Source organism: Lagopus leucura, unplaced genomic scaffold (genome assembly GCF_019238085.1).
Source record: "Lagopus leucura isolate 7727_CA_CO unplaced genomic scaffold, USGS_WTPT01 Super-Scaffold_100016, whole genome shotgun sequence".
Classification (NCBI taxonomy): Eukaryota; Metazoa; Chordata; class Aves; order Galliformes; family Phasianidae; genus Lagopus; species Lagopus leucura.
In genome coordinates, this window is record NW_024962270.1 from 10,430,354 (window position 1) to 10,457,359 (window position 27,006).

The 27,006-nt window shown below is 38.2% G+C and overlaps 1 protein-coding gene across 1 annotated transcript in view; it reads right to left on the minus strand.

The window, feature by feature from the left end:
- Window positions 1-469: 469 nt before the first annotated feature.
- ABCB7 (ATP binding cassette subfamily B member 7) overlaps window positions 470-27,006 on the minus strand; it is a 36,795-nt gene continuing 10,258 nt past the window's right edge. Inside the window, exons 4-16 of the mRNA XM_042876781.1 lie at window positions 23,696-23,815; window positions 16,692-16,824; window positions 15,986-16,254; window positions 15,093-15,181; window positions 14,927-15,014; window positions 14,047-14,221; window positions 13,462-13,619; window positions 12,738-12,901; window positions 12,444-12,573; window positions 11,674-11,845; window positions 8,767-8,870; window positions 6,790-6,897; window positions 470-4,047 (exon numbers count right to left, since the gene is read on the minus strand). Of these exons, the coding sequence (XP_042732715.1) occupies window positions 3,829-4,047; window positions 6,790-6,897; window positions 8,767-8,870; window positions 11,674-11,845; window positions 12,444-12,573; window positions 12,738-12,901; window positions 13,462-13,619; window positions 14,047-14,221; window positions 14,927-15,014; window positions 15,093-15,181; window positions 15,986-16,254; window positions 16,692-16,824; window positions 23,696-23,815 (1,929 nt within the window). The 3' untranslated portion in view covers window positions 470-3,828. The remainder of the gene's footprint in view (window positions 4,048-6,789; window positions 6,898-8,766; window positions 8,871-11,673; window positions 11,846-12,443; window positions 12,574-12,737; window positions 12,902-13,461; window positions 13,620-14,046; window positions 14,222-14,926; window positions 15,015-15,092; window positions 15,182-15,985; window positions 16,255-16,691; window positions 16,825-23,695; window positions 23,816-27,006) is intronic.

The window sequence follows — 27,006 nt, forward strand, 5'->3', positions numbered from 1 at the left end:
TTAACACCTCCAGGGACGGTGACTCCACCACCTCACTGGGCAGCCTATGTCAGTGCCTCACCGCTCTGTTCTTCCTAATTCCCAACCCAAACCTCCCCCAGGCACAATTCGAGGCCTTTCCTACTGCTGTTACCTGGGAGAAGAGGCCAACCCCCCCTCTGCCAACAGTCTCCTTCCAGGGAGTTGTAGAGAGATCCTGCAACTCAGTACACTGAAGTTTAAAAGGCTATAAAGCCAAGGGAAACAGGATTTGTATGTACTATACAGATTCACCTTCCTGATTGATTATCTGCAACACTTTGCCTTATGCTAGCACACAGCCCTGTAATCTGTTATCATTTTCACTGTCATTTCCAAGCACTGCAAACAACTGCCAATTGGCTAAAAGGGTCAGTTTGGAGCTTCCCTTTCCGGGTGGAAGAACCACACTCCCATTGCTGTTATTTAAATAATTTTACCAGGACAACCATTTCTATTCACAAAGATAAATCCTTTATTCAATAACAATTATCTACACACAGACAAACAACAGGAGTCAAGGTAAGAAGTCTTCCATCAGGATTTTTACACCATATGATCTTAAGCTAGTTCTTTTTGCATATGTATCAGCTTACTGTACAATATATATTTTACACTCCTGTTCCAAAAGGAGATTTAAACATAATTTAAAAACTAAATTTTAAGAGATTTGGTAACTACTAATCCATGTAATAGCACTGTTGAGAAGAAACTGAGGGATCATCTGCCAGGAGTTATGAATCTCCATTTCTGACAACCAAAACAAAATTACCTCTCCACCAACCATTAATTAGCTTGCTCACCTGGAGTAAGAATAGCCAAAAAGTGTATTGTCCTTAGAAGTTCAAGCACAGGAATTCAAATGAAATTGGTAAGTTTATAGTTAATAGCCTTTAGACTATCCACTGCAAAAGCAGTTTGTTTTTATGCCCATTTTTACACAAACATTCTCTTTCTGAAAGAAATGTGGAAAAAAAGATGAAAAAAACTTTTTTTTCCCCTCTAAAAACACAAACAAAGATCTTACAGTGGGAGAAGACAACTTAAATTTTGAAAAACAAAACGTCTGGGAACATTTCAAGAACTTGAAAAGCTTCTATTTAGAAAAGCAATGTTTCAAGTGACAGAAAAAGGGTGACAGAAAAGCAGGATTACCAAAGTTCAGAGGTTGTATCCATTTCCTGTAGAAATTGTAAAGCTTTTTAAAGAAATATCATATGCCATCTTGACAGCCAGAGAACTACAGTCAGCCTCCAAAGCCAGGACTCTCCCACCATTGCGTTCTAAATGCCTGCTTAGAATGGTGACATTTTGGAGCCATTGCACATGAATGAAAACCCTAAACAAAGAGGTCTGAGCAAAAGTTTTACCTTCTAGCACAGGTCCACAAAGTACTGCTACCACCTCCCCAATCCCCCTGCTCACAAGCTGCACCTCACTCACTGTTTTACTCCTGCATCCCTCTGATAGGATTGTGCAAAATTGCCAAGGCCCGAGAATCCTCATTCGCTCATTTACAGCTCTATGAGTTTTTCTGCCATTTAACTTGGGAAGGCAATCAGGAGGAATTTTTTTTTTTAAAAAACCAGTAGGTTTTTTTTTCTTCCATTTCTTGTGCGCTGTTACCAAATTTACAATGGGAAAACACATTTGTGTAACCTGTGCCTTAAAAGCAGACAGACAAGCACATCACTCAAAGCCAGGAAGTTTTCAGATATCTCCAAATCTCACTGCAAAACTCTTCCCAACAAGTACTCTGTGATACCATCCTCTCTCAGGAAACACCTTTGTTAAGAGCTCTGCTTAACATCTCACAAGCGGCAGCACATGGGCTGGCATAAAAAGTGATGGCAGAGACAGGCAATAGCCTCACAGCTGTAACAAACCCACTGCCAGTTTAAATAAAGCCTTGACCACTTCTCGTATTTACCATCTGATATCAATCCTCATCCCCAACATGTAATACTAAAATTCTTGGTGTGCTTGCAGACTCCATCCCCAGTGATCAGAAAACACATGGGCCTTCTATAATCACTTGCTCACCTGAAAACTTACCTTCACAATCAAATTTGGCATTAAAATGGCTTTGGGTTCAGACTGTATAGATGCTAGTGCTTGCTTCTGTGCTCTCTTCAGTCAATTAATAGACCATCTAAGCCCTGCAATATGTGAAACTGTCCATCAAGAAAAAAAAGTAAAAAACACTTCCTTCAGACCTCTGACATTTCCAAAACTTCACCTTTATAAATCAGCCACACTGCTGCTAGAAACTAAAAATAAATTAAAATAAAAAACCTGGTGAAAATAAAACGATAAGCTACAAGAATTCTCAACTGTCAATTCATTAATAAGGCTCCATTTTGCTTCTGGACTCCAAGGATGAAAATACGAGTCTTTGCATTTGATACAATCTTAACATTATTTTAAACTGCTGATTGATAACAGATTCTTTTCCCCCTATCATTTTAATAGAGAGAAAATGAGTGACTAGCAGAAAAGATAACAAAGGTTTCAGTTCCTTTAAGATGCTGTTCCTGTATTTGGTTTCATAGAAGGGCTTAATACAAAAGAATAAACACTATTCAGAAATAAACTTCAAGCAGCATCAAAATTCAGTGCTTTGCAAGTGCCCATACTGAGAAATTTTGCATAATTTTACTAACACAATTATATGAATGTAATTACACTGGTGTAATTTCTTAGAAAAAAATAAGTTGTTTTGCAGCATCCAAGAGAAGGATTTAAAAAAAAGCAAGAAAGGAATTATAGGAGAGTAGCTAGTAAAAAACAAACATGGTCAACATGCCTGGAGAGATAAGGCCTAAAGCCACAATCCTGTAGCGTCCCAGGAATCACAAAGACTGAGGTTTTCTTGACACCGAAGAAGTTCTGACTATTGAGGTCTGGAGATGACTGCAACACTTCCAACATTATCCAGGTCATTTTCTCCCACCAGTGACAACAGAAACTCCTGACAGTTCCTACTGAGTGCCAGCCGCTCCCTAATGCCATGACTGAAGTGAAAAAGAGAACTGCATTCTGCTTTGCCTACTCGAGCAGATGTTGAGGATAAAGAATCCTGATCTTGGACTTCTGCTTTTCATTTAAATAAAAGGCAAGGTTCAGATTCTTTATATTTGCAGACAATATTTTGCATGTTTTCCATGAAGTGACATGATCATTTGTCAATCCTAGATTTTTGATAGCTCTTACAAACACTGAATCCTCTTTTGAAGGAATACATTTCCTGATGGTCTAGTAGCACAGGTGTTTTCTGACGTGGATTATTCCAGTGCTTCGATTCCTACTAAAAACTTTGAATATTTTGTTGATGCTTTTCTTATTCTTTACAGGAAGGATTTCCTACTAGACCACCACTCAAGAATTTAACCTGTGTCTTCCTCAACAGCAACTGAGTTCAACTTAGCCCAATTAAAACATGACATTTATCAATCAATGACATTAAGAAATAACGTAAATCAAGGACAAGTCTGTTTGCAATTTAATAATCCATCTTGAGCATCTACCAAAAGATCTGACCAATGCCTACAAACTGCCATAAAATACACTCTTAGTTGAGACATTTAAAGTTTATGAAAAAGCTCAGCTCTTACAGATGCCAATGAATTTTAGTTTTGTAAAGATGCAGAATTACAACTCCTTTGGTTGAAATTACGCCCCTCAGAGTAACTGTAAAAGCCAAAAACTGCAAAACCCAGGAGGTTTTTGAATGGTGACTTAAAAAAAAACCAAACAAGAGCCGCATGTCACTGTTTATGTTGTGTAGAAAAGATTAATCCAGAATCATACTTAGCATGAACAGTTTCCACAGCCTTTCACACTATTGATAATTTCTTCTTGCAGTTTCTTCCTTTCCTCCTCTTTAGACATCTGGTTATTTCTCTCTCCCCAGTTCGGATCATTATGACTGTTTAGTACTTTGCTGCTCTGCGTATGCCACATTTCATAATAGAGAGTGCTAGGACTTGCAAGAAGGTCTGCATGTCTACCACGTTCTGCAACTTTACCCTGCAAAAGAATGGGAGGGAGTGAGTAACAGTACTACCAGACCTTTAGGAACACAAACACTGCCAACACTCAGGCCAAAATTTTACAATAATTCTTAATTAGGAGAAGCAGGGACAGCACTGAAAAGCTGAATGCGCATGCACTGAAATACATGTTGTTATGCTGTGTGCTGAAAACAAGGAGCTGAGTTCTACTCAAGCAGGAGTGCAGATGTCTTCTGCCCACCTGGACAAAATTTAAAGCCCACCAACATGAGAAAGTTCACTATCTAAACTGAAAGTGCTATTTTAAAAAAGCACAGAACACTGTGTAAGAGGAACAGTGTGATCAACTGCTACCAGAAAAAGGCTCACAAACCTAACAAAATAAACAGGTAATTGTCTTGGCATGGTAAGAAATAAGCTACATTGAAGCTAAGAGAAAAGAGCATGCAGAGAGGGAATTGTGCTAATAAACAGAAAGCATTTAAAATCAAATCCTAGAGACAACTAGCATAAATGGCGCTTTTAGATGGGTGCTCAGTTGCTTCTGTCATTTTAAGTGCCATCATGAAAACTGTGTGCATTTAGTTCATCTGTGCTCGTTGTTTTGAAGAGCAAAGCTGATTTATTGACTATCATCATGGAAATAGGAAGGAAGAGTTGGGGAAAATTCAAATCCTACAGCCATTGAAGCAACAGTGCTCTCTAGAAAAAAAACACAAAAAACCCCAGCCCCGCCAGTCTGACTCTTATCTTTCTGATTTGAAAGATACATTTACATTTGCTGACTTCAAATTAAAATAATGTATTCGTTCTCCAGCTATTCTTTCTTTTGGGAAAAGACAGCTACATGGATTTTGTGTTAGTTCCAAATTCTGATTTACAATTAAATCTACCTCCTTGTGACAGCAGCTGATGAACATGCTGGGAAACAAAATTGGGTCTTGTCACTTTTATTACTAGTCGTGCTGGTGGAATCTGAACAAATACACACTTGACCAACATAATTGCAGAATTTATTTTAACAACGGAGTGGTTAACTTAGAGAGTTCACTGTAGCAGAGACTGGGCTTTTCAATGATTCATTTTTTTTGTTTTTTTTTCAATAAACCTCAAACAATCCCTAGAAATTTATCTTCTCCATTTGGCTCTGCAGCATGAAGATCAATATAATTAGTACTGTTTGTTCACTCACTTAAAAATGATTCTGATTTTATCTAGGCAAAGACACTCAAGTTGTAATGCAATACCTGCACAGCTAAGCAAAAACAGCCACGGTCACCTCATCACCTCATTTCAGTCACTGAATGAGCACAGCACTTGTCCATCAAGCTGGGGCAAGAGGCAACTTTCTGCTGAGCACCAGCGCTGCCTCCTGCGGCACTGCCAACTGAAAAGTAATGCACCACACTGCCTTACTCATTTACAATCTCTATCACACTACAATCATTCATGAAAGTGAGCACCCTAGCTGTTTTACAGCTCTAGGTTGTGCTTTTATTTTTAATTTAACAGTTACAGGGTAGCACAAAACACTTCTTCAGAAGCTGTGAAAAACTTGCATTGAAAACAAAAAGTTGGAGACTGCCTTGTTACATGCTAAAACACGTTTGCAAGATGTAGTAACGTGCAGTTACACCAAGGATGCACCTTAGAAAAAGCTCTTTCAGCAACAGCCAAAAAAACCAAAGTGGAAAAAAAACAAATTAAAAAAGTATTATAAATGAATTCCACTACTTCACTTTAAGATTCATGTGAAGCTGAGGTTTGTACAGCAAAGATAATCACAAATGTGACCCTCACATAACATTTTGTTCTAATTCTCCATGAAATCATCTAATGCACTGCAGGAATGATTTATTTTCTTCTAGATACACACATTTTTGTCTCTAAACACATCTGTGGTCACAAGCTATATATATATATATATATATATATATATATATATATATATATAGTGTGTATATATAGTGTGCATATAGTGTATATATATAGTGTGTGTATATATATATATATATATATATATATATATATATATATATAGCAACTGAAATAAAAGAATGCAGAAATATCCTTTATAAATCTATATCCAGTTACAGGCAACTGAAGAAAATGAACATAGGACGGAGTGAATATAAAGCAGAGGCTGAACAGTGGTATTAGTAGATCAAATATTGAAACTTTTCACAGAAGGGAAGCATACAGGAAAGGAATAATTACAGTTTTCTGCAGGAACAATAGAGAATGGGGTTGAGATTTGCAACAATTAGATTGAACAATCCTAAACAGCTTTATCTGCATGGAAACAGAACACATAGGACTCTCTTTTGCCCTTGAAATGAAAAAAATAATGGATCTATTTGAAAAAACAGGCACTCACTGAGTAATGAGAATAAAGCATAAATTGGTTTCATAATGGGTTCCCCCAATCTGACAGCAGCATGTAATAAATCTGATTAGAAACACGTAACATTAAGCCAGTCCCAAAGCATCAAGTGAAATTTGCCAGAATCCACATAAAGAACGCGTAGCTGAAATGCAAATGAAACAGAAATGCATGCAACATAGAAGAGCTGAACGTGCAAGTTTCTGTAACTAAAACTGTCAGTTGCAAAGAGAGCTGAATTTTCCCAACATGGCTCATCTCCACAGAAAGACTCCTCAGTAGCTTGGCAGAGGTTGGTATTTCACAATGGACACAGACCCTCTAAAATGAACACTGAGATTATGGGGGAATGACAGTTGCCAGCACCAGCCTCACCTTATCCAGCACAATGATTTCATCTGCATCAACCACTGTTGACAGGCGGTGGGCAATGAAAACTGATGTCCGGTGTCTCACCACATCCTTCATAGCACTGAGAATATTCTGTAAGATTAAAATACAGACATACTTTTACATGCTCCTAGACTGCATAGAAGAAATAAAATCTGGAAATACACAAGTTACTGAAAATGAACAGTGAGAAATTCCTCTAATACATCTAATGCTATGTGTATAACCAAGATGTTATAATTGCAATATAATCAAAAGAGTAAGGCAAAAGCAAACAAGGATCGCAAAAGAGAATAAGTAGAAGAGCTTACCCTTGGGTTGAGCTCACTAGAAGATACCAAAAGAGGAGGATCTCCAGAAGAGATCCTTCCCCTCTGGTAGCCAGCTCTTAAATAGGTCCAGGAGGGGTGGAGCCTGGCTCCACCCCTTCCGGCAGCACAGGTGAATTGCCTTCACCTGTGCTCCTCTGGCTGACTCATGGCTCACCTCAGGTGATCAATCAGAGGTTCAGGCCGTGACTCAGCAGTTCCCATACACTATGCCAATAAGAAAGAGCTAAGGTTTACCTACAAAAGAAATAGAAGGAGTCCAAGCACAAAATGAAGTCTAATAAAGTCCTCATGCACGAGGAATGGAAGAGGAAAAGGAACAAAAAAAGCCTTCACTCACAAAAAAAATAATGCAGATATCCCACAGTACAAAGCTTTACTTGATTTCAGGAAAAGCTCCGCTGATGTAGCCATGCTACGAAACCAACATAATTAGCAGCAAAGACAAAAATAATAATAAAAATGACTTTCCAATAAGGAAAGTTTAAGAAAAAAAACCTCTCAATACCATGTCAACATAGATACACCTCAGGACTGCTCAACTGTGTTCCATTCCAAACTGCACTCAGATGCAAGCAGCACCAACTGGGGAGTTTGTATCCCCACTACAGTAAGTGAAATGCCCACTTATTTCTGACAAAGGCAAGCATTTTGCAGGGAAAACATTCCAATTGAAATGATTCATTTTCATTGGATGTCTTTAAAGTGCAGCTTTGCTGCAAAGCTTTCAGCTTTATGATTCTTGCCATAAACATGAGAAAATGAAAGAAAGAACCAAGCAGAATTGCGTATGTTACAAATGTTTCTCATCCAATGAGGAAGCTGTACTATATTTGAATGAGGTGCTATATAGGTGTACAGTTAGTACTCTGATTTCCTTACACCTGGAAAATGAAAGTAATTTAGTGATTATACGTCAATAAATTCGCTCAATAATTTGCATAAGTGAACACAAACACAGCTCTAGCTCTAGTTTCTGATGACAGTTTGTGAAATTACTGCTGGTGCTGAGAGTTGTGTGTTTAAGCAAAGATGTAGTTATGAAGCCTGATGCAGTTACCGTGGTAGTGTCATGACATCTATGTCACAACACTCTGATGTTTCACAGCCCTTCCTGTGAAATGAATACAAATTAATACCAGCGCTGCAGGTTACGCCTACCTGATTTGCATCTCAGAAAGATGCTGCACAACAAACAAGAGTTTCTGCTCTGCACTACGTCACAATTATTTATAAGATGATTGTACTGAATGCTAAACATCATCTGAACAGCTTTTAACATGAACTGGAAAGCTTTACACATAGTCCCCGGCCACACTGAGTATCCATAATGGCATCGAGAAAGGAATGTTTAATGGTGAATAAGACTTCAACAGTATAAAACAGAAGGTATACCCAGAGATACAGCTGATTTCCTTTCACTATGTCTCCAGATGGGCAGAGACACCTCTGCTCTGGCCTTTAAGAAAAGGGACCAAGCATAGGATCTCTTCACAGCAACCCTAGGAAAACTAATTTCAGCAATCTGACAGTAAGAACAGAATTCTTTCTGAGAGGGAACAGACAAGGAAAAAGCATCAGAATCAGACATCGTTACACCACTTAAGCTTTACATTTCTTTATCCCAATTTACCTCTTCTGTAATTGAATCTAAAGATGATGTCGCTTCATCATAGAGAAAAATGTGTGGTTCCTTTAACATTGCTCTAGCAATTGCAACTCTTTGCTTTTCTCCTCCTAAATAAAGCGGGGAGAGGGAAGGAAGAGGGAAAAAAATGAAGTTATAACCGTGACCTGCAGGATATTCCAGATTCAACAGCAAACATGACTGTTTTGTTGTTTTGTTTCATTTTCTCAGTATAGATCGTAGCTGCTACTGATGAAGGTCTGTGCATAGGTTGTGTAAGGTAACACACAAGTTCTCACACTCTGGTAAATCTAAAGTGGTTCAACATGGCTTACAGTCTTAGAAAAGAACATCAGACTGTTTCATACATGCTACAAAGCAAAAGTCTCACACAGATAACTAATAATGGCAGTGCATGGTAACTTATCCACACACCAATGGGCATGCACCAATTTGCCTACTCTAAGCTAATACCTCATGCATTATACAAACAAATATACATCCCATTTTCTCTCATAAATTAACCATACTCTGTTCATGCCTGCTGTGTTTTATTCCACACATCTTGGATGTGTATTTTTGACTCCTTCAGTTCTCTCCTTGAAGTTCATCTATCTTTCTAGTCCTCTATGGCCAAACCCAACAGCTTTAACAAGCAAATTTCCATTTAGGAACACAATTAACACAGTACTGAAAACCACCTTCATTATGCAATCTACCGCCTTTTGGTTTTTGATAGGACCAATTTTCAAACTTGTTTCCTTCCTTCACAACTCTTACAGACAGCATTTACCCAAGAATAACTTGGGACAAGTTTTACAGACAGGAAAACAGGTGCATTTGAGAGCTTAAAATCTGCAAAACATTTGGCATGCAATACAAACATTCACATTCATGTATTTGTCCTCCATTGTTTCATTCAAGACTGTGAAATATTCCATTTAATATAATTACATTCTTGTTAATGCTCCATACCTATTAGGAGAGAACATGCTTTAACAAACCATTTAAAAGGCTGATAATAATCCCACAGTTCAAATTTTATCTGGCTTCAGCAGAACTCAGTAGCAAATAGAACTGTACAGTTTGCTCAGTCTATTTTAATGTGCTCTCTCTCTCTTTTAAAGCACAGATATTGACAAGCTGTGAGTTTTAAACATGATTGAAAGTCACACAATGATAACAAAATCCAAGGTCTTTCTTTACGTTAGCAGAATGCAGACTTGTTTCACATTCTTCTCCATTCACACCCAGGGCTGCTGCAGTGTTTTGTTTCGCTCACAGAGTTTTGTCTTTGGGATTGCTACAGCTCTATCTACTAAAAAACACCGAAATGCATTCTACTCGAAGAAGCCCAAGCTACTATATTACTGTGTAAACCACAAGACATTCCAAACATGTAGTTGGTCAAATCTTCTAGAAATTACTGCTTTTGGGAGACAGGCAGCAGGACAAACCTTTCATCATTATCACTGTCCTCTGCAGTTCAGCCAGTATCTATTTTATACCTTCTACTCACTCATCCAGATTTGTACTTCACATTTTATTTCCCTTCTAACCTTCCCCGTATTTCTTTTCACTGATGTGCATGCTTTCTCCTGCACGTACTTTCTGGATACAGAATGTGACCTCCGATCCTGTTTCAGAGAAACCAAGACTGCAGCAGCTGCAGAGTAAGAAAAAGCCACACAGAGCTTGATTTCTTTGCAAGAGGCAGCATCACTGCCAGAACCTGTCCTGCTCCTGGGCCCCTGCCTCTGAGCCCACCATGCCTAACCAGTTCCACATCCTCTGAAGAGCCAGCATTGTTCCTGAACACCCTCAGTACCTTGGAACGTCCAAACGCACAGAGACAGACCTGACCCATCTTTTCTATAGGGCCATACCTCATCCCCAGCAGAGCAGAACAGTCTCACACCGCTGCTCTATCCTACATGCAAATGGGAACGGTTGACCCTTATGCTGTGTCTTGAGGTGGAAGAAAATTAACCAGCTCTGCCACACAAGCTTTCACGTTTGCTATGAAGCAAGGCTGTGTACTTAGGAGTTATTTAAGACACATTCTTCACGTCCCCACAGCAAAGTGGCCTCTGCTCAGGCGATATTTTCTAAGTTTCTACTCCCTGCACACAACTCAGTGTCATGCTATCCTGTCAAAATCCTCCCAGACATTTTTTGCTGAACTCAGAGTTATCTAAAAAACTTCAAGCATTTAAAAAAAAAAACAAAAAGCAAAGCCAGGTTGTGATACTGTTGTTCTACACCGTATGGTTGTGCTACTTTATATGGGTGCATACGCAGCTACAGAGGAACTTGGACTACCTAAACTTCAGAACTAAGGTCACATCATATCAATCCATAGCTCAAAGATACACAGACATCATTTCCATGTTGTTTCAGATACAGTTCAAAACAGTAAGATATGAAGGCACTTCCAACTGTTAACAGGCTGCAAAGCTACTATGTTGTAACAGCAACATATCCTACAGCATTACAACAGCACAAGTAAAAAAATCTCACTTCCAGCTGCTAGAAGTTTCAATTTAAGAATTCAAATGGGGAAGGTCTAGGCACTTAGATAAGCCTTTAACATGCAAAGCACACAAAGTTCCCAATTCTATTTGCAGGCATTCCACTATCCAAACACATTATAAGACCGGTACTTTTCTGCTTAGATGAATTCTACATGCTTATATATCAACTCATTTAATACTAGCCCCTGAAAATGCCTTCTTTTAAGTATCAAGTAGACTACAGTTGCCCAAACCATGGATTTTCGTATTAATGTTCTAGCTCTGCGTTCATATTATTATGTAAATAAGCTAAAAGCAGCTTTGACTGAGGAATAAGTTATGCATTGACCTTCGAGGTATCAGAAGGGATGCAAATGAGCATGCACACTAAATGACCTACCAGAGAGCTTGAGTCCTCGTTCACCAACCTGTGTGTTGTAACCATTAGGCATTCGAAGGATAGCATCATGGATTCCTGCAAACTTGGCGACCGCATACACCTCTTCTGGTGTAGCACTGATATTTCCATAGAGCAGATTGTAATAGATAGTATTATGGAACAGAACAGCATCCTACAACATGGAAAAAGCATTTTAAACAAGAAACCATGAATGATAGTCCAAGAAACTTCCCACATCCATGAAAGAAGTACAGAGTAATCCATGTTTTTCCACAAAGCCTAATGAAATTTTGGGGAAGTTTCCAGCTCTAAGAAGCTTAAACTCATTTCTGGAATTGGGTCTATACAATGATGCACAGGAAAAAAAAAAAAAAAAGCAGAGAGATTTTCAAAGGAACTAGACAATACCACTGTGAGAATTACCATTACGATAGGCTATTTGGGAAGAACTATCATAGAATCATAGAATGGCCTGGGTTGAAAAGGACCACAATGATCATCTAGTTTCATCCTCCCTGCTATGTGCAGGGTTGCCAAGCACCCTGATGTGGCTGCCCAGAGCCACATCCAGCCTGGTCTTGAATGCCTCCAGGGATGGGGCATCCACAGACTCTCTGGGCTGTGTTCTGTTCCAGTGCTTCACCATCTTCTCAGTGAAAAATTTCTTCCTAGTATCTAACCTAAATCTCCCACCTTAGTTTAAAACCATTTCCCCTTGTCGTACCACTATTAACACAGGTAAACAGTCATTCCCACAAAAGATGTTATACCTGAGGTACAACTCCTATTGCCTTTCTCAGGCTTTCCAAACTGACATCTTGTATATTCTGTCCAGCAACATAGATGTTTCCTTTCTGGGGTTCATAGAAACGAAACAGTAATCTCACAATTGTGCTTTTCCTGAAATTGAAAAGGATTGAAGCTGATGTTACGCTCCGGGTTTGTCACTTATGATCTCCAATCAAAACACTGCCACAAACAGAAACAATAAAAACCAAAACAAGAACACGTTTAAAAAACGCCAATCAATGATGCAGAATTTCGTATTTAGTCCATTTACCCACCCTGACCCACTACCTCCTACAATGGCCACTTTCTTTCCCGCAGGAACTTCAAAAGACACTCCAGCAAGGATTTTCTGCCCCTCAAGGTATTCAAAATGCACATTATCAAAGGCGATAGTAGCCGTCTGTGGTGTGATCTGCAGGGGTGGAGCCAGTTCTTTGTCCTATTAAAAGAAGAGTGCTGCTTTATATGCTGCCCAGGAAGTATCTCAAGCAGTTCAACAAGCTTAACTAACAGTCAATCTCCTAGCTTAGGAAAAGGCAAACAGACACTCTAGCTTGGATATGTTTAAAGTAATTATATTCAGCCACAAAAGTAATGTCGGTTTGTTCCTCCTTTTCTCCAAAGAAGGCAAAAGTTTATGTTGTAAACGCTCTGCTTCACAACTTCTGCAGTAATAAATTCTGCATCATTAATTACAAATGAAAATGTAAGCACAATGCGCAAATACTTAATTTAAAACCCAGTACAAACACAGCTTCCACAAAGCAACTTTTGATGTCACTAAAAGGTTCTGCAAGTAAAAAAAAAGAAAAAAAAAAAGCAGCTGCTATAGCACTAGCTGCACTTAAAGAGGATACAGAACAGCATCCTTCCCCAATATCTCTTTCTTGAATAGAAATTAAACCTGAAAGGTAACAAACAGAGTGAAATGACAGTGTTGCTAGAAAACACCCCTGTTACACATCCATACACTTTAAAGCAAAAGAAGCTACTACTTACTTTGATTTTGGTATCTACACTGAGAAGGGTAAACAAGGTATTCATATCGATAAGGGCTTGTCTTGTCTCTCTGTACACTGTTCCCAGGAAGTTCAGGGGAAGAGAAAGCTGGAACAACAGTCCATTCACCATTACTAGATCCCCAACAGACAGGCTGCCTTCAGACCAAATGGATATGAGAGAACAAGGAGATGCAAGATGTTATTTGTTAAAAGCACCACGGTATTTCTAAAAAAGACCAAGTCTATCAAGTCCTTTTATCCCATTTCTAAAATCAGTTGGGATAGCAAACAAAATCTTCACAGAAAATCGGATTTTATATTAGAAGGTTACTGTATATATCTCTAAAACATCTTTAACAAAATCATACTGGTTACTGTATACATATCTCAGTAACCGGTATGATTTCGTTAAAAATGTTTCGGAACTTTGGCAATCAGAGAAAGAACTATTAATGCTTCAAGAGTCTCCAATATTCTCAAGAAACAAGACTCCTGGACTGTCACATCAACCACAGAGCAACTAACATCTCTATTATGAATTAAGTAAAAGCAAATTGATTTTAACTTCAGACAGGCCAGTTACCTGCAACAATGCCTTGACTAGCAAGTACCATGATGGCCGTTAAACCGACACTAAATATAGCACTTTGTCCAAAATTCAGGAGAGCTAAAGTAGAGGTAGTCTTCAATGAGGCATTTTCATACATCTTCAAGAATCCATCATACCGTTGGGCCTCGTATTTTTCGTTATTGAAATACTGCAACATACCCAAAAACAATAAATGTGACATTCTCAATCGTATCAGACTGTATGCAAAGCCAAACATCAGCTACTATGTACTAAAAGGAAAGTTAATGTTCCACGTGGACTAGGACATCCTTGTAACACTGACAATTGCGAAGTTTAGAGAACAGTAGTTCTCACACTATCGCTTTCTTCTTCTGTCTGGTTCTAGTTCTCCAGCTAGCAGTGTGAAATCAGCACAGGCCTGCTCAGTTTCAAAACTTTGCACATGATTTTTTTTTAAGTGAAGCAGCAGAAAATCCAATAGAGGCTTGTTCCTTGGTGTGAAAATTGCAATGGCACGGTACAAAATAGCAACAGGTGATGAAAACAGCACACATGGTCATTTGAGAAGGCAATATGTAGCAGACTGATGTTCAGAAGATAGTTTTTGGAAATGAGTCTTTAAAACAAAGTTTACACTTCCCATAAACTGATTGTTGAGGCAATTCCGTCATGAAGAACTTATCACTCTTTGGCAGCCGAGAGATTTTTAAAGCCCCACTGTCAACCTTCATGATAGTCTACCCTACAACGTCCAAGCAGCACCCTTCAAATGAATGGTTTTTATAAACATATGCTATAGTTCCAAATATGTAGCCCTATGAAAGATAAATCTTACAACTCACTTTGCTTAGGCTTATAGAAACAAGAGCCCAGCAGGAATGCTTGATCTTACCTTCACAGTCTCATAATTCAGTAGTGAGTCAATTGCAGCATTACCTGCATCGTTATCTGCTTTGTTCATTTCTATCCGAAACTTGGTCCTGCAAAATGAAGGCTTAATACAATCAAAAGTTCAGGCTGAGGCAACACTAAGCGACGAATCTGAGGGGATGCCTTACCTCCACTGTGTAATTCCTATCGTGAAGGCTGCATATGCTCCCAAAGTCCCCAAGGTCACTAATGCAAACTCTGCTCCACATTTGTAATACTACAAGATTTAAAAAAAAAAAAAAAACAACAACAGGTAATAGTTTTAAAAGCTTCACCGTTTCCCAAAATCATATTTCAGCTCCCCAATTTAAACAGCTTAAGACTAAATACAGGCATAAATTCAAAAGGAAAGGAACAGCATAAGACAAAAAAAAAAAAAAAAAAAAAAAAGATACACAAGAGTTAGTGAATCACAGTACTGTACCAGAAAGTTACTTTTTCTGTTATATAAAAAATGTTGATTTTTTTTCATAAATATTTGTTTTCACGATTCTTATGTAGATTTGGATAGAAAGCTGAAGACAGCAGGAGAAATAAATGGCCTTGTGAAACAGCTTGCAATGCTTTTTTTTTTTCCTATCTCAGAGCACATAAGGAGAGAAAAGTCAGAAGAAATTCAGGCTGGTTGGCTGTTAGCTTAGTTTGCAACTTCCATAGGTTATAAAAATTTAACCCAATATAAACAACATTTTTAAGTTCCTTTGTTACATTCAAATCCTTCAAAAAAAAAAAAAAAGGGAAATAAACAAAACTTTTAATTTCTAATTTAGTCTAAACTGCATAACTAAGACTTAGATTTTAGCATACTAATAACCAAACACTTCAAGTACAGTAACTATATTTGAAAACTGTGTATTACTTCCCTTTAGAGTAGCTCTTATCAGAACCAACTTGTAAATTCAATAATTACTTTCCCTAATACTTTGCAGACTTTGCTAAAAGAAAAAAAAAATAAAAAATAAAAAAAAAAATCAGTGTTTTACTACTAAACAAGACAATTCCAGCTCATGAACACACTTACCAGAATTCCACTGACCAGTGCCACTTCAAACATGGTAGGTCCCAAATTAAATACCAGCGCACTGAGAACAAAGCTGATGCCCCTCGTTCCTCTGTCGATGGTTTTTGACAGAGCTCCAGTTTGCCTACTTAGATGGAAGGCTAAATCCAGGTTATGAAGATGCAGAAAAACATTCTTTGCTATCCTTCGGATTGAATTTTGAGCCACTTTCCCAAATACTGCATTCCTAGCTTCATTAAATAATGCTGCCCCAGCTCTTGAGATGCCATCTAGAAAAAAAATCGAAAAATTAAAAAAAACATTTTGTTCAAATCCTCTTTGTGCATGAAAACATAAGATTCATTCTTTACATAGTTTCAACTTGTTTTTCATTTCAAGTCTAATTTATATTTAATTGGTCCAAAACTTAATGTTATTTTGCATTTATAAACCACTGCATGTGCATTTTAGATCAGTTCCGCTCTCAGCTGGTCTAAGCAAAGGGTAGAATTTATAATCAGTGATTGTTTCTATAAGCATTATTTCATTTTATAACTGGAATGTCAGAAGTAGACTCACAGAACATTGGAAGTAAGACATCAACACAGAAGTCACTATGGAATAACTACCTCGGACGCTTTGCAGTGCAAAGGTGGGAAGCTCTGCTATCCCTCTACCTTGGCAAAACCAGCAAATATCTGTCTACAGATCTGGGAATCCCACTTACAGCCTATGAGAACAGCAGTTGCCACAGTTGCGACCGTGTTGGGTGCATCGCTCAGGTTCAGCACATTTCCAGATACCTGGTTGAGGTTGTCTACTGCATATTTAAACATGAAGGGAACCAATATATTCATAGCCTAAAAGCAGAAGAACACCAATTAGTCTGTATGCATTAAAACACACCTATGCCACATGAATATTTTTTCTGAATTAGCTGTACAGTTACATTTAGCTCTTAAACACTTTGTGCTGGTGGTACAGCTTTCTGCATCTCAACTACAACACCCGCCAGACGTCTTTACTCCCAGTACTGCAGGGTCATCTGTGTCTCACATGCACACAATGTTTCCATCCAAAAAAAACCAACAAGCCACCCACCCCTTGCTACCTCCAGGTCAAAGATGCATTAAAACAAAGCTCCATTTAAACCAAAGGAAATAAGTCAGCCCACTCTATACCTCAGTATTTAAATAATGCTTTCCATTCACAGCATTAACTTAATATCTGCACTAATGCCAACAGTGACAAGAAAGGCTTTCTACAACCTACTGTGAATTACTTTAGCAAAACGAGCTTTCAAACAAAACACCTCAATTGGATCCACATCAACCACATGGTATCACTTGATTTTTTTGAGAACACCAAAACCCAAATGAATCTAAACAGTGATGTCTCCTTTACATCTGAAAAAGGTACAGTTACATGCATCAACAGAGCAACTTCCAGATTATCTTTTTCCAATTTGCCCTTGAACAACTGGAGTGTAGAAGAAAAATACCGACTTCTAAGCAAGCATAAAGATCTTAAGTCTTGTTAATATTTCATTATTACACCACTCATTTTCACCAATAATGAAAAATACCACTAAATTTAATTGACATAATTCATCCAAGCCGCTTCTACCTAAGATTCTGAAGTTATTAAAGGTTCCTGGCAGTTGAACAACCACCTTAAAGTCTTATAATCACGGACGATGTTTAAAGACTTTACAGTTAGCTGACTTGCTTAAGGAATTTTTTTTTTTTTAATTAAGGTAATAAGAAAAAAAAAGCAGGCAGATGACAATTTATTTCACACAATAACAAAAAACAGACTTACAAAAACATTTCAGCTCTCTCCACCAAATGTTTTGTACGCCCACTTAGATCTCAATTGTATTTAGGGACATCAGTCACAGATGAAAGTCCATTGAAAAAAATGAAGTTAACTGGATCAAACCAGGTTTCATGTGAAAAGAGTGCTAAAACCTTTTATGAAGTCAGTCTAAATTCAAGTTGGAAGGGGACCTCAGACCTATCAAATATTCTCAGTGTTAAAACCACTGTAAGTACTGAAGAGCAGTGCTTAACCAAGAGAGAAAACTGCATTCTTGGAAGTAAGTCTTTACACTAAAGGATTAAAGAAAACCATTGTGTTCATCTCTTTAATTTACTGTCTAGTTTTTAACATTATTTTAGGCAAGAGCTTCAAACACAAACAGAAGGAATTCTCTCTCTCTTCTTCCTTTCTTTCTCTCCTTTCTGAAATATACCAAGCAAATTAAATATATAGAAAAAGACAAGAAAGCTCTCAGCACAGCATACTCCATACAATCCCTGAGAGAAGACGGATGAGATATGAGACACTGAGGTGAGATTATTGCTGATCAGCTCATGGCTGAAAACAGAAACCAGGTCAAAGATGAGGTCCTGTTTCAAATACACTCCTCTGAAATTTACCCACTGCCACCCTGAGCGTCATTCACAACAGCCCTCTTTCCACAGAACTGGGAAATCTCCCTTGGAAAAAGAAAAAAAAGAGACACAACAATGACCGATAACTTCAATTATGCAACAGCAGAAGAACAGGTTACTGTCACGATGTGCTTAAATACTAAACACAGAGCCCCACAAAGAACTCAGAATGCATTAACAGAGATCTTGAAGATATACAACACTGGAATCCAAAAACCCCCCTGCCCCCCACAGTATAATAAAAAACCAAGCTACTTTTCCCTTCAGAGTCACTGAAATTCCATTTTTGGCAGCACTTTTTTCTTAATAAAGAAGAATACACTACCATCAGTGTTACAGTGATGACCAACCTGACAAGGTGCAGGTTTTCCTGGGAGAGACCATTCAGTGGAAAATAAGCGCATTGTAATGCAGATTGTCCTCATTTCCTGCAGGTTCTCACCGATCTCTCTGCAGGGATTTTACTCATCAGACAATGCTGCGCTACAGGTAGCTCAGAAACAGAACCACAGATACATTTTGAAGTCCATTTAAAGAAAAAAAAAAAAAAAACACCACGTATTCTATAAACTGCAGTTTCCCTTCACAACTAATTTAACCTAACTTCACAGAAATATCTTCCTTCACATCAATATAATTCTGCCCAATAGAGTATTAAAAGCCTTGTCTCAGGCCGAAGTTGTTCTGACTCCTGCAGGGTAACGTCTGAATAATAGGCAGCGCAGTACTGCATTTCATTAGCCATCACCACAGTCTGCTTTCCAGTCAGAAAGAGAAAAAAAGTTAATCTCAAAAAGTATACTGCAAGAGAGATGAGAGAACATGATTACGAACAAGCCTTTCTTACTCAATCTGCGAAGTCAATGAGATCCTGTTCACATTCACAGAATCTAAATTTGGTCAGCTTTTTGCACAAACTGCAGCTATCCTTCATAGCCCGGATCTGCAGGCACAGAACACAAAGCATTTAGCACACCTAGGTACACCAGGAAAAACTCCTGTGCACAACTGCCTTATGCAGTGTACTTACAGAGGTTTCCCTCCTCTTTCCGATGCCTGAACGTTTGATAATAATCCCCATTTAAGTCTTTTTTAAGATACAGATAAGAAGTGTTCGCATTTATAATTCTGAATGAATAGCTAATCCCTGTCTGAACTTATTGGAAAGCAAACAGCACCAGTGAAGTCATCTCAGCTTAACAGTCCACATTTAACAGCAGGTTATAGAGCAGTACATCATGCTTAAATGGTTCAAACTTTTTTTTTTTTTTTAAATGACTGCACTGTTTTAAGCTGATAATGCACCATCATCTCTGCTCCCATGCGAGACTGCACTACTTTTAGGGCAAACAGTCTTATCTTTCATTCTGCTTTTTCCAGTACTTCTTGTTTAATAAAGATGATGAATTAGTGACAGGCTGAGCTCCAACATGATAAAACTGGTCTACAGTGTTGCCAATAATCCAATGAAAAACATCAACATGAAGATGACTGAGTTTACCTCTGGACCAATATAAAAGTACGTATTCAACAGCTCTAGTTGAGGAAGAATGAACAGAAAATTCCATCCCTTAAGGCAAGATAGGTATCAAAATCTAGAAAATAAGGTCCAAATGAGGGAACAACATTCTAGCTTCATGCCTTCTTCACATTCACTGATTATCTACAGCACACTGTTTCAGTAAGAATTAAAAAAAGTTTAGAACTACTCATCCACGATTTCTCAAAAAACTAACAGCTTCTAAAGGTTTATTGTAGTTGTCTAACTCCATGTAATCACAAGAAGAATGCAAACGATGATGCGCACTCACATAACTGATCAGAGATGTAATTATCTTTGCACACAGACAACATCTACAGTACCACACTCCTCTGTTTAGCCAAACAACTTCTTCTCCTGAAACTTACAGAATCAGAAGTCAGTCGAAATGCAAACAATCTGAAAGATTTCTCTGGCTCATGAATAACACATGCTTGGTGTGACCACGAGGCCAAAAAACCACTGCAGAATGACAGAGGTGACAAGAGATTCTGTCACATCCATTTGTCTAATCCGGCTCCTCAGGAGTCAGAGCACTTTTACTTCTTGTGCCACAGAAGAAAAAGGGAAGAAGAGAAGTAAAGGATTTACTGTACATATCCCAGCAGACAAAAAATGAGGGGGAATGTTGAAAAAGGAAAAACCATAAAACCTGTGCAGGCTAATCTATGTGTCTGAAAACACAGATAATGCCTTGTGTTCTCTTTTCACCTGTCTTACTGTTGCATCTTCCACATCACACAACTCTATATAGGCTATAAATATTTAAGATAAAAATTTAAAGCATGTCATAATATAACAAGTCTTCAAAGGGAAAAAAATACCTTCCTAGCCCTGGAGCAGACTCCATCCTGTCAACTCTCAGTCATAAAAAAGCTATACAAACAGCTCACTCTGAAGGCTAACAATACTACTAGCACTTATGTGTAGACAAAGAGGAACCAAAAATCACAATAATCTGTTCAATGACAGGCAACTGGGCCCCACTAAAGGAGTCAAGACAGATTATAACTGCAGGCTCTTCGGTAGCTGCACACACACTGGCTTTTGTTTTGAAATCGAATTTTACTGAACTGGAAGACTGAAAGAGATAAGAAATAAGACAAATTATTTCACAAACAGCAGAAAAAGACAGGTATGATCTGCAGCTTCTTTCTGTTTTGTGGGCAAGTCCACAAACTGGCATGAGGTCATAGATTTTTTCCTGTGGCTGAGGATTACTGTGGTAGTTTTGCACTAAAACTGAAGCTATCCTACAGCCTCTTTCTCAGAGCCACAGCTCCTATCTTTCCTTAAGAAGTGAAACTTTACTGTATATATAGGTATAAAAATTCAAACTCCTTTGTCAAACCTAAAAGAAATTGGCCAAAAGGCTTAAAAGAATTTCTTGTGATGGAAGGTGACCAGTAACAGGCATTGTGATCATGCGGTTCTCTATGCAAAAGCCCTAAGAACAAGCAACCTTTACAGCACATGCATAGCAAGGATGGAAATCCTTCAGATGCAGACAAGTTCATAGCAAACAAAGAAAGCAGGCCAGGACTGCAGCAAGGAGAAAGACACACTGGCATTCTTGTACTGACAACTGAATAGCAGCGAAACTTTAACTAACTGCTTGTGTGGTCTATTAAGTACTTTGTAATTAACCCCACAAGCAATCTGAACAAAGGGTCCCAGATCAGATAATGAGGAAATTGCACAGGTTTTTATATGGTCCATGCAATTTACAGGTAAGCTGATTTGTGTTTAATTTTCCTGTAGGACCAAGTGACCTTTAGCTCGCCATGGAAGAAAAGCAACGTTCAGGGCTCAGAGATACAACACTTTCTATAGCCCTGCACAATCTACTGCATGTCAGTTATGCCACAATTACTGTGTGCGCGTGAGCACACTTAAAATATGAAGCAATTCAAGAAAATTTACCCCACAAAGTAAAAGGAGATATAGTGCAGGTGATGAGGGATGTGTTCAATTGAAATTATTTTTATTTTTGAGTTCTAATAAAGCTTTGCAATTACAGAAAAGCACAGCTAGAAGATTTCCACAAAAACTTCTACCCCAGAGACATAACACACATCTGTTGAGAGCTTGCTTATTGTGTGTTTCCTAAACGAAGCTCTTCTTTGCCATAACAAACATTCTGACAAAACACTTCTAACAGTCACCTCCTAAAACCTGAGGAAAGCTCAACAGCTTTTCTGCTCTCTCCCTTCAGGAAGCTGTATTGAACATCAGTGCTTCCAGGCTAAATTAGAAGTAGGAGATTTAAAAGAACAGTTAGCACATTCCAACATCCATTTACTTCCCTAAAGAGCAATTATTAAATGCTTGATTTTTTGACAGGGTACTGGGGAAGACTTGTCTCTTGCAGCAGATTTCAGTTTCAAACCAAACATCTCGTTTGCATTCTGACCAGCTGCAATTCAAGCCCAATATGACATGGCGTGCCTAACTAGGAATCAAAAAAGCCAAAATGCCTAACTAGCTTCTCCAGTGAGGAAGCACTACTATAATAAACTCCAAAGAACAATTATTTCCAAGCCTAAAGAAACAGAAAACCTTGAGGGGCTATCTACCAGGTACTAGGAACCTACCTGGAGATTTCCATGATTGAGAATAAATGCTACTGCTGCTACAACGGACATTACTTGTAGTGAAAAAAGTTTTAAGCAACATCACTAATGGCTCAGACCACACAAGAAAAACAGCATTCATTAAGCAACAGGGGGAAGAACTCCATGGCAGCCTTCAAGCAAATGAGAAAAAGTACAGAAAAAGTACTTTAAACTTCTTTCAATATTGTCTTCAGATTACTATTTGTAATACCAATAAGAGGCTTTAAAAAGAAACTCAAGCGTCTGTAGATGGGTGTACTGAAAGTAGATCACACACAAGCTTAACAAACCAACAATTTATAATCAGTAGAACATTATTGTGAGGGCAATGACATGGTATATTAAAGCAAAACACTCTCAGCACGTTCATTTGGACCAGACAGCTTCCCAGATACTTTTGAGTATACACAAAAGCAGTATTTTATACAGAAAGGATGGAAGTTCGCTTGTACAAACACGCCATATTCTGCAAGTCATCACCTGCATTATCAGCAACTTCCTGAACAGCAGCACAAACCAAAATATCTCTTGGAGACAGTACCAGCTACCACCTGATAGATTGCTTCTACCAGAAAGTGCTGTACACCAAAAGATTGGCCTTTCCTTTTCAGTTCAAATAAATGAGCACATTTCTTTTCCAAGTACTCTTTTATCACCTACATAACTCAAGTTTGTTTCTTTGCTCTTTTCACAACACAGCAACGTTGCTGAACACTGATAAGGAAATACAGCAAGACTAACTCGAGTGCTGAAACTCATTGCTAAGCAGCACCTACTTCAGCTTATCCCATCAAGTTGCTAATATTAGCCTCATGTTTGGTAAAAACTGCCCTATTTAGAAGGAAGTCGGTTGAGCCATATGTCTCAATGACGCTTACAAACTTTATTTCAATATCTTAACTAAATGCTTTGATGGTTGTTTTTTCCAAAACACTTTTTGCACAAACTCACATTTCCCCTTCCGATTTATTCCCACAAGGTTTGCACTAAATTTAAATTATATCTTTCACTAACCTGCGGAAAGGTTTTGCACTCCTATTTCCTTCTAACAGCTAATAAACCTTGACTTCATTGCAGCAAGAGTTTGAGTATCATAACACAGTGAAACACGTGTTCTTACCTTTGCACTTGCTAAAAACCCCAGAGATATGGCTACTCTGGCTCGCAGGTCTGGTCTGTCTTTGGGCCACACATAAGACAGCATCGCTCTGACAATCTTCTTGGCATCTATCTCTTTCAGCTATTGAAAAGAGCAAACAAAGGCATCGCGTTATAAAGAGACTTCCGCAGCAAAATAACAGTGTAATTAAGAATTAATTGTGTACATTTGGATAACTGGTACTTTATTTGATAGAGACACTGTCCACAACGTTTGCTATCAGGACCACCTATTAATACTTTGAGCTGTAAGTTTCTAGGTTTATATACGTGACACCGATAAAACAGATTAATTGTTCTTAATTAATGTGTTCTCAAGAGTGCACGTAAAACAAAAACGGAACAGAGAAAGACATCCATAGCTGAAATGGTTCACAGAACAAACAAACAAACCCTTCCTTTGTTTATCTTCCCAGTGTTTCTGCACAGAATGCAAAGGCTTGCTATTCCTTCTTCAGAAGCTATTCTAACATTTTACAGAGGCAACCAAAGGGAAAACTAACAAACAAATAAATTAACAAACAAAAAATAAGGCAAAAAAATAAGTATAAAAGGTAAAGAAAGTAGTCTGGAGAACTCTGAGTTGCAATTAAATCACTATTTAAAAAGAAAACACTACCACTACAGGACTTCTTACCTCTGAAATTGAATACTTGCAATAGTACATAAATTGAACAGAGTATAATTTTCAGTTCAGACTATTCAGTCACATTACTGCAAATTTAAGCATTTCCAACCCCAATTTGTACAGATGTTGGTTATTCTATTACCTCTGCAGGTGAGAAATCCTTTTATTTTTCTAATGTCTCCTAAGGCATGCTTTCAGGAACACAGAAATACTCCTTCAGTGGGTGTCTAATGAAGTTAGTCCTAACTACCAACAAGAGAACTGGTCTAGTTGCCTTTGCTCAGCTTCAACTACCATCCCTTCATTTAACAGAACAGCCTCTGAACCTGGGTAAGCAGGCTTTATGAGGCTGTTAAGATGTATATAACTAGTTAAGTTGATTTATTGCTATGTTTTAGGGTTTGTTTGTTTGTTTTTTTTTTAAAAATGAACTCTTCAAATGAGTTCTCACAATTGAGATAACAAAGCTTCTTAAGAGTTTTAATTTCTTTTTTAAATAAGGATAGGTTATTTTGTAGACGGATTGATGCATCACACTTGTGAAATATCCCACCAAACTCCACAGCTGAAACAAAGATAGCCAAGCCAGAACAAAAGCGCATGCAGTGCACACGCAAGTGGCAAAACCTCATTCTTTGAGTTGGATACCCTAGAGTCAATGTCAAAGGCACGAAGGTTATCTAAAGCTGAAGGGAGGGCAGCAAGTAGCAGCTAATCTCTCTATTTCAGGCAATATTTTGGAACTGAAGAGGAAGAAGAAAAAGTCAGTCCATACTTTACGGTGGTTTTTCACTACAGAAAGGGGAATTTTACAAAGTGATTTAACACTTCCCTCACTAGTTCATGTGTCTCACATGTTAGGACCTCAATTTTGAGAACAGAGCTAATTAGAATAAAAATCCTCTGTTAAGGTTTAGCGTGAATGAGTGAGAAAGGAGTTCTGTTAAGAAGACAAGCAGTGAAGCCAATCCTGTAAGTGCAAGCTTTTAAAAGCTTGGGGAAGTTCATCCCAGTGTTCGTAGGCACTGACTTCAAAGACAACCATCAGGAGAAATATTGTATATTGTCAACAACTGCAAATATATTTGAGCATTACAAAGCATAAGCGCATTTCAAATGACTTTAAAAAAATTGATATAATCAAAGACTTATAAGGGAACTGAGGATGCAGAATTATTTCTGCTTTGTCCTACCCGCTGAGGACATGGAGGTATCAGCTACAGCACATACATGAATCTTTCAATTTTTGCTAAGCATATGCATAAATAGCATTTCAAACATTTGGAAAATATCTTTGATCAGCTCTTACAGATTAAAAAGGAAGGTAAAAAAAAAGTGGTATCCCATTAATACAGAAGATGCTCGCACAACCAGTGCAGTTCTCATTATATGCTGCTATAGGATACTCAGACTATGTACAGAAAAGCTATTAAATGAAAGAAGTACATTGGCTGCAGACAAGGAACCCATTTCAGCTTTTTCATGGCTCTGAACCGCGACAGAAGTCAGAAGCCAGTGAGTCAGTTGCCAAAGGCCTTGCAAAGGGACAAGAAGAAATATCAAAGGAGAGGCAAAATGCACGCGCACTACATCAAAGTTTACCATGAAATAAATGTTACTCCTGTACAGAAACGTAAGTTGAAAATTGACTTTGCAAGTGACAACATTAAGAATTAAAATGAGCAATCTGTTTAATGGAATCAAGTTCCTTTTAGGTTTTCTGTGCCATATAACTGCTAAGAAAAAGGTGTTTCCTTTAACCTTCTAAGTGGCAGTAACACTTTCTATTTTCTTCCAAGGCTTACTCCTAGAGAAATGGAAGTGACAGAAGGAAAAGTATTAAATGGACAATACAGCAGGTAGCAAAGAAAAGCCTTTAAAAAAGCAGCTGCAGCCTGTTTTTTAAATACTACAAAATACTTAAGACTTATTTGTGAAGGAATAAATACTGCCTCTCTTCCTGTCCCTGACTGTTCCAGCTTCTACACCTTCTAGAACACCTGAAAATATATATAATAATTTCTGTTCATAATCTCCAAGACTACGGAGTACTGCAAAGCATTCAGTGGGCTGGCCCTGTGACTTCATGTATGAAGTCTATGCTAGGAGGAAGATCCATCAGGAGCATGATGGACAAGTGGTAGCTTGACTTGCATTTAAGCTGTCATTGCTGACAATGGAAAAAAGACCCAGTTCTGGCTCTCTGTGTACTCACTCAGGAAGCTGTACCACCATCTGCATTGCACCAGCACAAGCTGTCTCACATCTGCATGAGACAACTCCGCAAGCCGTGAACTTGATTGCTTGATCCCTCCTTTGCTTTTCCATCTCTTTGCAACACTGAACTCTACAGTCCCAGTCCATTCCTCAAACCACCTTTGGAGGCCATGAAACACCTCAATGAAACTATTCAGTTATGCAATTGGCAGAAAACTATTCAGTGTTTGTTGCTGTGTTTCAGCTCAGAAAGGAGCCAGACAATTCTGCAAATTCAGCAGCATGAGAAAAAGCACAACTGAGAACATGAGATCATGACTTCTTAAGAAAAAAAAAAAGATTGCTTCAGTTCGTGGTAAGCAATGTGCTTTGAGTGAAGCAGCAGCACTATTTCTCAGCTGAGCTACCTCACACTAGCTCACTACCTG